This window comes from Daucus carota, chromosome 9 (genome assembly GCF_001625215.2).
Source record: "Daucus carota subsp. sativus chromosome 9, DH1 v3.0, whole genome shotgun sequence".
Classification (NCBI taxonomy): domain Eukaryota; kingdom Viridiplantae; phylum Streptophyta; class Magnoliopsida; order Apiales; family Apiaceae; genus Daucus; species Daucus carota.
In genome coordinates, this window is record NC_030389.2 from 12,533,422 (window position 1) to 12,545,996 (window position 12,575).

At 48.1% G+C, this 12,575-nt stretch overlaps 2 protein-coding genes across 2 annotated transcripts; one reads left to right on the forward strand and one right to left on the reverse strand.

Annotated features, from left to right (window-relative positions):
- Window positions 1-434: 434 nt before the first annotated feature.
- LOC108201281 (uncharacterized) lies at window positions 435-2,180 on the reverse strand. Its single transcript, XM_017369571.2, has one exon. It carries the CDS (start codon window positions 2,178-2,180, stop codon window positions 435-437), a length of 1,746 nt encoding a protein of 581 aa, XP_017225060.2.
- A 4,940-nt stretch (window positions 2,181-7,120) lies between these two features.
- On the forward strand, window positions 7,121-9,739 carry LOC135149421 (uncharacterized). The gene has a single exon (XM_064085138.1). The coding sequence runs from the start codon at window positions 7,121-7,123 to the stop codon at window positions 9,737-9,739; it is 2,619 nt and encodes an 872-aa protein (XP_063941208.1).
- The last annotated feature ends 2,836 nt before the right edge of the window (window positions 9,740-12,575 follow it).

The following is a 12,575-nucleotide window of genomic DNA, read 5'->3' on the forward strand; positions in this document are numbered from 1 at the left end:
GATCTTCCCCGGTTTGGTTGTTTTCTTTAGCTTTTATACTTAGGAATTTTCCAAGTTAGATGATTGCATGGATGGACCCGGGATGGTCTTTCCCGGGTTGGTTGTTTTCTTTAGCTTTTATACTTAGAAATTTTCCAAGTTAGATGATTGCATGGATGGACCCGGGTAGAGCTTTCCCGGGTTGGTTGTTTTCTTTATGTTTGTTCTTGAAAAATTTTCCAAGTAAATGAAAATGGTGGACCCGGTGAACGTTTTCCCGGGTTGATTGCTTGATTGCCTTAGAAAGTTTCTAAGTACATAGTAATGTAGATTTACCAACAGCAAAAGACTTCATTGATATTAAAACTATTACACAGCTCTGAGAATGATCAAAAGTACATGGTTGCTTTTAGGTATATATGGCTGTCTTCCGGGATCCTTCTTTCTCGTTGATTCTACTGATAGAACTTCCTCAACCTAAAACCGTGCCAGGTGTTGGATACTTCTGACCCGTCCATATGCTCCAATTTGTAGGTGCCCGGCCTTAGGACTTCTTTGACTTTGTAAGGGCCTTCCCACTTAGGCATCAGCTTGCCTGTGTTGGTTGGATCAGAGGCTTCGGTGTCTCGTAGGACCAGGTCTCCTGCTTGAAAATTCCTGACTCGGGATTTTTTGCTGAAGTGATCCCGGGTCTTTTCTTTGTATTTTTCCATCCTTGCGATTGCCTGATCTCGGACCTCGTCTACCAAGTCCAGGTTGACCCGGAGTCCTTCTTCATTCGCAATTTCATCAAAGTTGATCGCTCTGTGGGAAGGTGACCCGACTTCGATTGGGAGCATTGCCTCAGTTCCATAAGCCAACTTGAAAGGAGTTTCTCCGGTGCTTGTCCGGGGGCTGGTTCGGTATGACCACAGAACATGTGGTAATTCTTCTGGCCATTTGCTCTTGCTTTCTTCTAGCCTCTTTTCAATTCCTCTCAGGAGGATCCGGTTGGTGACCTCTACCTGGCCATTTCCTTGAGGATAGGCGACTGAAGATTTCTTGTGCTTGATGCCTCTTTCCGCCAGGTAGCTTTCAAAATCCGACCCTATGAACTGGGGTCCATTATCTGAGACCAGGACTCTTGGTAACCCGAATCTCATCAGGATGTTGTCCATGAACCGGATGACGTCTTGTTGATTGATTGTTCTCATTGCCTTGGCCTCGACCCACTTAGTCATATAATCGATGGAGACAAGCAAGTATCTGAGGTCTCCCTTAGCCCGGGGAAAGGGTCCCATGATGTCTATTCCCCATACAGCAAATGGGATCGGGGATAGAACTGAGGAGGGTAGGACAGGGCTCACCCGGGGCACGTTGCTGAATAGCTGACAGTTCTTGCATTTTTTCACAAACTCCATGGCATCCTGGTGGATAGTTGGCCAATAGTAGCCTTGCCGGATGATTTTATATGCCAGGCCTTTTGCTGACATGTGATCTCCACAGATCCCTTCGTGAACTTCTCTCAAACAATATTCGGCCTCCTCCGGACCTATGCATTTCAGGATTGGGGATGAGTAGGTCCGGCGAAAGAGTGTTCCTTCTTCGACAAAAAATTTGGCCGCCTTAGCTTTCAGCCGTTGTGCTTTTCCCTTGTCTTCAGGTAACTCTCCCTTCTCTATATAGTTGATCAGGGGAGTCATCCAGGTAGGGTTGTTGTTGATTTCGAGAATTTCTTCATGATCTATTGTTGGCTTGTGTAATTCCTCAAAATAAACTGAGCTATCCAGGTCTGCTGAATTTTGAACCAACCTGGATAGGTTGTCCGCTTCAGCATTTTCTTCCCTGTTGACTTGCAAGATCTTGCACCCGGGGATCAGAGTGAGGTAGCCTTTTACTAAGGCCTGATACTTGGTCAGGATCGGGTCTTTGGCAAGGTACTCCCCGTTGGTCTGTCTGACCACGATCTGGGAATCGCTGTAGATGGTGAGGTTCCGGATTGACAGGGTCCGGACCAACCTCAACCCCGCTAATAGGGCTTCATACTCTGCTTGATTGTTGGTTGCCGTGAAGTTAAAAGATATTGCTGTTTTGATGGTGAACCCATCCGGGCTCTTCAGGATTAGCCCGGCTCCTGACCTTTCGGTTGTTGAGGAACCGTCGACATGGAGTATCCAAGACCCCGGGTTAGACTCTACCGGGGCTTCTGGTTCGGTTTCCATGGGAGTTGTTTGATTTTCTGGGAAGTTGCATTCCACCACGAAATCTGCTAGGACCTGGGCTTTGACTGCTGTCCGGGGTAGGAATGTTAGGCTGAATTGGCTGAGCTCGATTGCCCAATTCACTAGTCTCCCGGAGATGTCCGGCTTGTGAATGATTTTCCTTAGAGGTTGGTCTGTGACAATCCTGATCTCTCTTCCTTGAAAGTAGTGTCTGAGTTTTCTGGATGCGGTGATCAGTGCGAAAGCAAACTTTTCTAAGTTAGGGTATCTGGTCTCCGCATCTTTGAGGACCCGGGACTGATGTGGATTTGGAAATGATGTCGTCGACATAGCATTCCAAATTTCTTCCAAGTTGGTCTTTGAAAATTTCATTCATTGCTTTCTGATATGTGGACCCGGCGTTCCTTAACCCGAAGGGCATGAGTTTGTAGGCATATACTGCCCGATGGGTTATGAAGGCTGTTTTGGCTATGTCTGCTGGGTTCATCTTGACCTGGTTGTACCCGGAGAAGGCATCCATGAAACTTAACATCAGGTGTCCTGATGTGGCATCAATAAGCTGATCAATACTTGGAAGAGGATAAGGGTCCTTCGGGCATGCTGCATTCAAATCTGTGTAGTCGACGCACATTCTCCACTTTCCATTCGCTTTCTTGACCATGACCACATTGGCTAGCCACTCCGGGTATTTGATTTCACAAATGATGTCTGCTTTCATTAACTTCCCAACTTCCTCGTCTATTGCCTTCTGCCTCTCCGGGGCGAAATTTCTTCGTTTTTGTTTAACAGGCTTCTTTTTGGGATCGACATCAAGGCTGTGTATTTCCAGTGATTCATCCAACCCGGGCATGTCGTCCGGGGTCCAGGCAAAGACATCAGCGTAGTCCCGGAGTAGTTGGATAAGTTCTTCTTTGAAAACGGTGTCCAGGCCTTTTCCAATCTTGACTTTTCTTGCCGGGTTGTTTTTCTCGATTAGGACCAACTCGGTCTCTACTGCGGCTTCGACCTTGGTCAATTCTTGTGCCGAGATCATTTGTTGGATCCGGGCGTCAGTGTTCTTTTCAACAAAATCTTGAGCTGAGCTCATGGTTGCTTTCTGGTTGTTTTGTCTGGGATCAGGGTTGGTTGCTCCCGGGTTGATGTTACCCGGGTCGAGTTCGATCACCTGTATTTCACCTTTGGTTTTTGGGTAAGGTCGGTGCTTCTTGTTGCTTTTCTGTTTTTGAAAGACGGTTGCCTTTCTCTTGTTGTCCAGGTGTGTTTCCGCCATGACCAAGGCTTGGCTATAACATACCCCGGCTGTTGCCGAGTCTCCTTTGACTTCCCCTACCCCGAACGGGGTTGGGAATTTGAACTTCAGGTGTGGAATGGATGTGATAGCTTCAATCTTGTTCAGACCTGGGCGGCCAATGATCACATTGTAAGGCGAGGGTGTATCTGTGACATAGAATTTGATAGTATGGGTGACTTGGTTCGGGGGAGTCCCAAATCGGACAGGGAGGTAAAGCGTGCCGAGGACCGGGACGATGCTGTTCCCGAACCCATATAGAGGATCCTCCCTGTAGTCGTTCATCCGGATACTCCCTAGCTCCATTCGATCCATGGTGTGTTTGAACAAGATGTTGGCGGAAGAGCCGTTGTCCACCAGGATCCTCCTTACCTCATTTTCGGCCATGTCAAGGGTCACTACGAGGGCTTGATTATGACCCCGGGTGACTCCTTCGAAATCCTTGTTGCTGAAGGAAATCACCTGTTCGGGGTAGGCTTGGATGGACATCACTTCTTGACGGGAGCCCGGGCTAGGGGGAGGGGAACAGGATCCTCCCAGCACTACGTTGACAATGTTTTTCTGTTTCCCGGATCCTCCTGTTTTGTCGGCTGTATTCCGGGCTATATACTGTCCCATATTTCCCTTGCTGATCTGCTCTTCAATGAAGTACTTGAGGGATATGCAATTTTCAGTTTTATGACCATGGGTACCATGGTAATCACAGTGCCTGTTGGTAGGTCTGCTTTCGGGAGGAGTTTGCATGGGTTTTGGTGGGTAGTAGAAGGGTTTGTCCCGGACCTCTTTGAGTATGTCCTCGCGAGACCTGTTTAGAGGAGTCCATTCGGGCTCTGGTTTTGGTTCCCTGGTTGCTTTGTTTGGACCGGGGTCGTTTCTGGACCCGGATCCCTGTTGGCTGGTTCTCTTAGAACCTGATTGCTGGATGAAGTTTGTTTGTCTATCTGGCTTGAATTTCTTATCCTGGTGATATTCTTTCCGGGGTCTATCCTCGACCTGCTTCCCTTTTGAGCTTCCTTGTCGGGTCATTCTCATGGCTTGGAGCACATCAGTTTCCTTAATGAATTTTGCGGCCATGGCATAGGCAGCAGCTAGGCTCTGGGGTTCCTTGTTGATCAGTTCGACCACATATCTCTCATTTTGTTCCGGGTCCAGGTTCCTTCTGAATATGCTTAGGGCCTCACGCTCATCCAGGTTGGAAATTTTGTTGATTGCTTCTTGGAAACGTTTCATGTAATCTGAGAGTGCCTCATTGTCATACTGACGAACCGTTTCCAGGTGACACATATGAAGTTCATGTGTCTTGTTTGCTCGGAACCTTCTGAGGAAGGCTTCCCTGAAGTCTTTCCATGACCCGATGCTCCGGGAGATGGTTCAGCCGAATCCCCTCCCGGAGCATCGGGTCATGGAAAGACTTCAGGGAAGCCTTCCTCAGAAGGTTCCGAGCAAACAAGACACATGAACTTCATATGTGTCACCTGGAAACGGTTCGTCAGTATGACAATGAGGCACTCTCAGATTACATGAAACGTTTCCAGGAAGCAATCAACAAAATTTCCAACCTGGATGAGCGTGAGGCCCTAAGCATATTCAGAAGGAACCTGGACCCGGAACAAAATGAGAGATATGTGGTCGAACTGATCAACAAGGAACCCCAGAGCCTAGCTGCTGCCTATGCCATGGCCGCAAAATTCATTAAGGAAACTGATGTGCTCCAAGCCATGAGAATGACCCGACAAGGAAGCTCAAAAGGGAAGCAGGTCGAGGATAGACCCCGGAAAGAATATCACCAGGATAAGAAATTCAAGCCAGATAGACAAACAAACTTCATCCAGCAATCAGGTTCTAAGAGAACCAGCCAACAGGGATCCGGGTCCAGAAACGACCCCGGTCCAAACAAAGCAACCAGGGAACCAAAACCAGAGCCCGAATGGACTCCTCTAAACAGGTCTCGCGAGGACATACTCAAAGAGGTCCGGGACAAACCCTTCTACTACCCACCAAAACCCATGCAAACTCCTCCCGAAAGCAGACCTACCAACAGGCACTGTGATTACCATGGTACCCATGGTCATAAAACTGAAAATTGCATATCCCTCAAGTACTTCATTGAAGAGCAGATCAGCAAGGGAAATATGGGACAGTATATAGCCCGGAATACAGCCGACAAAACAGGAGGATCCGGGAAACAGAAAAACATTGTCAACGTAGTGCTGGGAGGATCCTGTTCCCCTCCCCCTAGCCCGGGCTCCCGTCAAGAAGTGATGTCCATCCAAGCCTACCCCGAACAGGTGATTTCCTTCAGCAACAAGGATTTCGAAGGAGTCACCCGGGGTCATAATCAAGCCCTCGTAGTGACCCTTGACATGGCCGAAAATGAGGTAAGGAGGATCCTGGTGGACAACGGCTCTTCCGCCAACATCTTGTTCAAACACACCATGGATCGAATGGAGCTAGGGAGTATCCGGATGAACGACTACAGGGAGGATCCTCTATATGGGTTCGGGAACAGCATCGTCCCGGTCCTCGGCACGCTTTACCTCCCTGTCCGATTTGGGACTCCCCCGAACCAAGTCACCCATACTATCAAATTCTATGTCACAGATACACCCTCGCCTTACAATGTGATCATTGGCCGCCCAGGTCTGAACAAGATTGAAGCTATCACATCCATTCCACACCTGAAGTTCAAATTCCCAACCCCGTTCGGGGTAGGGGAAGTCAAAGGAGACTCGGCAACAGCCGGGGTATGTTATAGCCAAGCCTTGGTCATGGCGGAAACACACCTGGACAACAAGAGAAAGGCAACCGTCTTTCAAAAACAGAAAAGCAACAAGAAGCACCGACCTTACCCAAAAACCAAAGGTGAAATACAGGTGATCGAACTCGACCCGGGTAACATCAACCCGGGAGCAACCAACCCTGATCCCAGACAAAACAACCAGAAAGCAACCATGAGCTCAGCTCAAGATTTTGTTGAAAAGAACACTGACGCCCGGATCCAACAAATGATCTCGGCACAAGAATTGACCAAGGTCGAAGCCGCAGTAGAGACCGAGTTGGTCCTAATCGAGAAAAACAACCCGGCAAGAAAAGTCAAGATTGGAAAAGGCCTGGACACCGTTTTCAAAGAAGAACTTATCCAACTACTCCGGGACTACGCTGATGTCTTTGCCTGGACCCCGGACGACATGCCCGGGTTGGATGAATCACTGGCAATACACAGCCTTGATGTCGATCCCAAAAAGAAGCCTGTTAAACAAAAACGAAGAAATTTCGCCCCGGAGAGGCAGAAGGCAATAGACGAGGAAGTTGGGAAGTTAATGAAAGCAGACATCATTTGTGAAATCAAATACCCGGAGTGGCTAGCCAATGTGGTCATGGTCAAGAAAGCGAATGGAAAGTGGAGAATGTGCGTCGACTACACAGATTTGAATGCAGCATGCCCGAAGGACCCTTATCCTCTTCCAAGTATTGATCAGCTTATTGATGCCACATCAGGACACCTGATGTTAAGTTTCATGGATGCCTTCTCCGGGTACAACCAGGTCAAGATGAACCCAGCAGACATAGCCAAAACAGCCTTCATAACCCATCGGGCAGTATACTCATGCCCTTCGGGTTAAGGAACGCCGGGTCCACATATCAGAAAGCAATGAATGAAATTTTCAAAGACCAACTTGGAAGAAATTTGGAATGCTATGTCGACGACATCATTTCCAAATCCACATCAGTCCCGGGTCACATATCAGACCTCAGAGAATGTTTTGAGAACATGAGAAGAACTAAGCTAAAGCTCAATCCAGACAAGTGCACCTTTGGAGTAGAGGCTGGAAAGTTTCTGGGTTTCATGGTAAGCAACCGGGGTATCGAGGCCAACCCGGAGAAGATCAAAGCTGTACAAGAGATGCAACCACCCCGGACCCAAAGGGAGGTTCAAAAGCTAGCAGGGTCCTTGGCAGCACTTCGAAGGTTTGTCTCCAAACTCGCTGAAAGATGCCTACCGTTCTTCGAACTGTTAAAAGGGGCAAAAAATCAGAAGTTAGTAGAATGGAGCCCGGAGTGCCAAAAAGCCCTTGATGAAATCAAATCATACCTGTCCAAACCTCCGATCCTGACAAAAGCCTTACCCGGAGAGCCTCTCTATCTATACCTGTCAGCCGGACCTTTGGCCGTTGGGGCAGCCCTGATCAGGGAAGAAGCCGGGCAGCAGAAGCCCGTCTACTATGTCAGCCAGGTCCTCAAAGATGCGGAGACCAGATACCCTAACTTAGAAAAGTTTGCTTTCGCACTGATCACCGCATCCAGAAAACTCAGACACTACTTTCAAGGAAGAGAGATCAGGATTGTCACAGACCAACCTCTAAGGAAAATCATTCACAAGCCGGACATCTCCGGGAGACTAGTGAATTGGGCAATCGAGCTCAGCCAATTCAGCCTAACATTCCTACCCCGGACAGCAGTCAAAGCCCAGGTCCTAGCAGATTTCGTGGTGGAATGCAACTTCCCAGAAAATCAAACAACTCCCATGGAAACCGAACCAGAAGCCCCGGTAGAGTCTAACCCGGGGTCTTGGATACTCCATGTCGACGGTTCCTCAACAACCGAAAGGTCAGGAGCCGGGCTAATCCTGAAGAGCCCGGATGGGTTCACCATCAAAACAGCAATATCTTTTAACTTCACGGCAACCAACAATCAAGCAGAGTATGAAGCCCTATTAGCGGGGTTGAGGTTGGTCCGGACCCTGTCAATCCGGAACCTCACCATCTACAGCGATTCTCAGATCGTGGTCAGACAGACCAACGGGGAGTACCTTGCCAAAGACCCGATCCTGACCAAGTATCAGGCCTTAGTAAAAGGCTACCTCACTCTGATCCCCGGGTGCAAGATCTTGCAAGTCAACAGGGAAGAAAATGCTGAAGCGGACAACCTACCCAGGTTGGTTCAAAATTCAGCAGACCTGGATAGCTCAGTTTATTTTGAGGAATTACACAAGCCAACAATAGATCATGAAGAAATTCTCGAAATCAACAACAACCCTACCTGGATGACTCCCCTGATCAACTATATAGAGAAGGGAGAGTTACCTGAAGACAAGGGAAAAGCACAACGGCTGAAAGCTAAGGCGGCCAAATTTTTTGTCGAAGAAGGAACACTCTTTCGCCGGACCTACTCATCCCCAATCCTGAAATGCATAGGTCCGGAGGAGGCCGAATATTGTTTGAGAGAAGTTCACGAAGGGATCTGTGGAGATCACATGTCAGCAAAAGGCCTGGCATATAAAATCATCCGGCAAGGCTACTATTGGCCAACTATCCACCAGGATGCCATGGAGTTTGTGAAAAAATGCAAGAACTGTCAGCTATTCAGCAACGTGCCCCGGGTGAGCCCTGTCCTACCCTCCTCAGTTCTATCCCCGATCCCATTTGCTGTATGGGGAATAGACATCATGGGACCCTTTCCCCGGGCTAAGGGAGACCTCAGATACTTGCTTGTCTCCATCGATTATATGACTAAGTGGGTCGAGGCCAAGGCAATGAGAACAATCAATCAACAAGACGTCATCCGGTTCATGGACAACATCCTGATGAGATTCGGGTTACCAAGAGTCCTGGTCTCAGATAATGGACCCCAGTTCATAGGGTCGGATTTTGAAAGCTACCTGGCGGAAAGAGGCATCAAGCACAAGAAATCTTCAGTCGCCTATCCTCAAGGAAATGGCCAGGTAGAGGTCACCAACCGGATCCTCCTGAGAGGAATTGAAAAGAGGCTAGAAGAAAGCAAGAGCAAATGGCCAGAAGAATTACCACATGTTCTGTGGTCATACCGAACCAGCCCCCGGACAAGCACCGGAGAAACTCCTTTCAAGTTGGCTTATGGAACTGAGGCAATGCTCCCAATTGAAGTCGGGTCACCTTCCCACAGAGCGATCAACTTTGATGAAATTGCGAATGAAGAAGGACTCCGGGTCAACCTGGACTTGGTAGACGAGGTCCGAGATCAGGCAATCGCAAGGATGGAAAAATACAAAGAAAAGACCCGGGATCACTTCAGCAAAAAATCCCGAGTCAGGAATTTTCAAGCAGGAGACCTGGTCCTACGAGACACCGAAGCCTCTGATCCAACCAACACAGGCAAGCTGATGCCTAAGTGGGAAGGCCCTTACAAAGTCAAAGAAGTCCTAAGGCCGGGCACCTACAAATTGGAGCATATGGACGGGTCAGAAGTATCCAACACCTGGCACGGTCCAAGGTTGAGGAAGTTCTATCAGTAGAATCAACGAGAAAGAAGGATCCCGGAAGACAGCCATATATACCTAAAAGCAACCATGTACTTTTGATCATTCTCAGAGCTGTGTAATAGTTTTAATATCAATGAAGTCTTTTGCTGTTGGTAAATCTACATTACTATGTACTTAGAAACTTTCTAAGGCAATCAAGCAATCAACCCGGGAAAACGTTCACCGGGTCCACCATTTTCATTTACTTGGAAAATTTTTCAAGAACAAACATAAAGAAAACAACCAACCCGGGAAAGCTCTACCCGGGTCCATCCATGCAATCATCTAACTTGGAAAATTTCTAAGTATAAAAGCTAAAGAAAACAACCAACCCGGGAAAGACCATCCCGGGTCCATCCATGCAATCATCTAACTTGGAAAATTCCTAAGTATAAAAGCTAAAGAAAACAACCAAACCGGGGAAGATCTACCCGGGTCCATCCATACAATCATCTACTTGGAAAATTTTCTAAGTACAAACATATATGAAGCAATCAACCCGGGTAAACATTGCCCGGGTCCGCCTAACTTATTTACTTAGAAGAATTCCTAAGTACGAACACTTACAAAGCCATCAACCCGGGTAAGAGTTGCCCGGGTCCATCTATTCTATTTACTTTGAAAAATATTCTAGGTGCAACCCGGGTAAATGTTGCCCGGATCCACTTGTTCATTTTACTTGGAAAAATTTCCAAGTACAAAGCTAACTAAGCAATGAGACCCGGGTACATATTACCCGGACCAACCTATACAATTCTGCTTAGAAAAACTTCCAAGTACCAAAACTATTACGAGCAATCAACTCCGGGCATACTCCACCCGGGAACGCCTATATCATCCCTACTTAGAAAATTTTTTCTAAGTACACAATTATTCTACAGCAATCAGTCCAGATGAGAAATATACAAGGCAAACAAAAGCATTCACAAGCAAGTATGATATTCGATAGAAAGCAACAAGAACAACCATCCACAACCCCGGGCCTACATTGACCCCGGATAAACATCCAAATCCATCAAAAGCAAATTCAGAGTTACAAAAGATTGTTTTAGAAACTAAACAGACGGAATATCATCAACAGGAGGATCATTGGCAGGAGTCTCATCGGCCAAGGGTTCCGAGTCGGCAGAGGAATCAGAGTCCACCTCCTGATCCGGGTCAACATAGGGTTCGGGCTCCCCTCCGCCTGCAGAAATCTTGTTCTTAGCGGCTATGTAAAGGTCGATGAAACTCTGGGCATTGGCAGCCGGATCAGTCTTAATATGCTTCTCGGCCACCGTCCAGCAGCGCATGACTTCAGCAGCTGCAGCCTTCGCCAGAGCATCTGCATAAGCCGGGGACCTCTGAAATTCGGCAACGACCTCTTCTGGAGCCTTCCGGGTCTCTAGTTGCGATTTCAGGTCAGCAATCTCCCTTTCCAACCCGGACACTCTCTTCTCAGCCTCACCCGCCCGGGTCTCGGCATCCTTAGCCCTCTGCCCAAGTTCAGCCTCCTTACGGGCCTCAGCCTCCTTGATCCTGGTCGCCACGCTCGACTCCAACACTTCCCTGGCCGACCTCTCCGTATCCCGACTCTTCTCCAACTTTGCGACCTCGGCCAGAGTGGACGCGGAAAACTCCCTCTCTTTCTTCAATTGGTTCAAAGCATTAGTATTGAACCCGGCCAGGCGGCCACCGAGCTGAAAAGGCAAGATTTTAGAACAAGTCAGAAAATAAACGCAGAGGAAGAAGGAACAAACAATACAGAAAGCGAAAAGCAAAAAAGGGACAAAAACTTCACCTGATCCCAGAGATTCCCGATCTCTTTGAAATTCTCCACAAGACCCTCTTCGCTCATCACTTCCCAGTCCTGATCCGAAGGGAGCTCGGACATCAACCCAATAACTTTCTTCACCGAGTACTTCCCAAACTCGGGCTTTTTCACCTCCGATACCAGCCCGGTCTCACCCTCAGCATCCACATCCACATCAAGGACCTCAATGGCCGATTTCCCCGGGTCTGCGCTTCCAACCCCAGTAGCTTTCTTCACATGGGAACTTGGCTTTCTTTTCTTCAATTTCGGCTGAAGATCCGGACTCTCTACCCCCATCTGGTCAGCGCTAAGCTCCGGAGCCTCAACCTCCAGGATAGGATCCGGGTTGGCACTAGAAGTACCTGTACCCTCGGCCTCCTGTCGAGAAGACCCGGATTCAGCCTTCTTCTTCGCAGATTTAGTCTTCGGAGCCGGCTTAGGAAGAACGTGAGCCGCCCCAAGACTCTTCAGATGAGCAGCAAAAGAATCACTGGCCATTTCTTTCCACAAGTCAGGGTCGAAGTACGGCAAACCTGCAACAATGGGAGAATACCCGGGTCAGAAACAGCATACATATAACCAAGGAAAAAATTAGAACAACAGGAAATTTCTAAGTACAAACAACAAAGACAACCCGGGTAAGAAACACTACTTACAGCCATATCCGTGCAACTTATCGTGTTGCATGAATGAATCCCGGGTCAGTTGGGACCCGAGGCAACCACAAAACTCACGCAGCTGTTCCCGGAATGCACCTGCGGCACCCGGAGCCCCAAAATCCGTTCTTACTTGTTTCTCGTCAGAAACAATATAGGGCATAAAAGCCAGGTCCAAACCTTTCAGCATGAGAACCTCCCCATTCCAGCCCTTCAAAGAGCTTTGGTGCATAACCGGGCTGACGAACCCGGCTCCCAAACCCAGCTCTTTAGAGCGAAAACGCAGCTCGTAAAGGGGCTTCACCCCGGACTTCTTGAATTGGAACAGCATATGGAAAAGCTTGAGAGTTGGATAGTAATTCTTCTTATTACAAGACGCCAG

Coding starts and splice junctions, on each gene's coding strand:
- LOC108201281 (XM_017369571.2), bottom strand. CDS start 2,180: ATGGAAACCGAACCAGAAGCCCCGGTAGAGTCTAACCCGGGGTCTTGG.
- LOC135149421 (XM_064085138.1), top strand. CDS start 7,121: ATGAATGAAATTTTCAAAGACCAACTTGGAAGAAATTTGGAATGCTAT.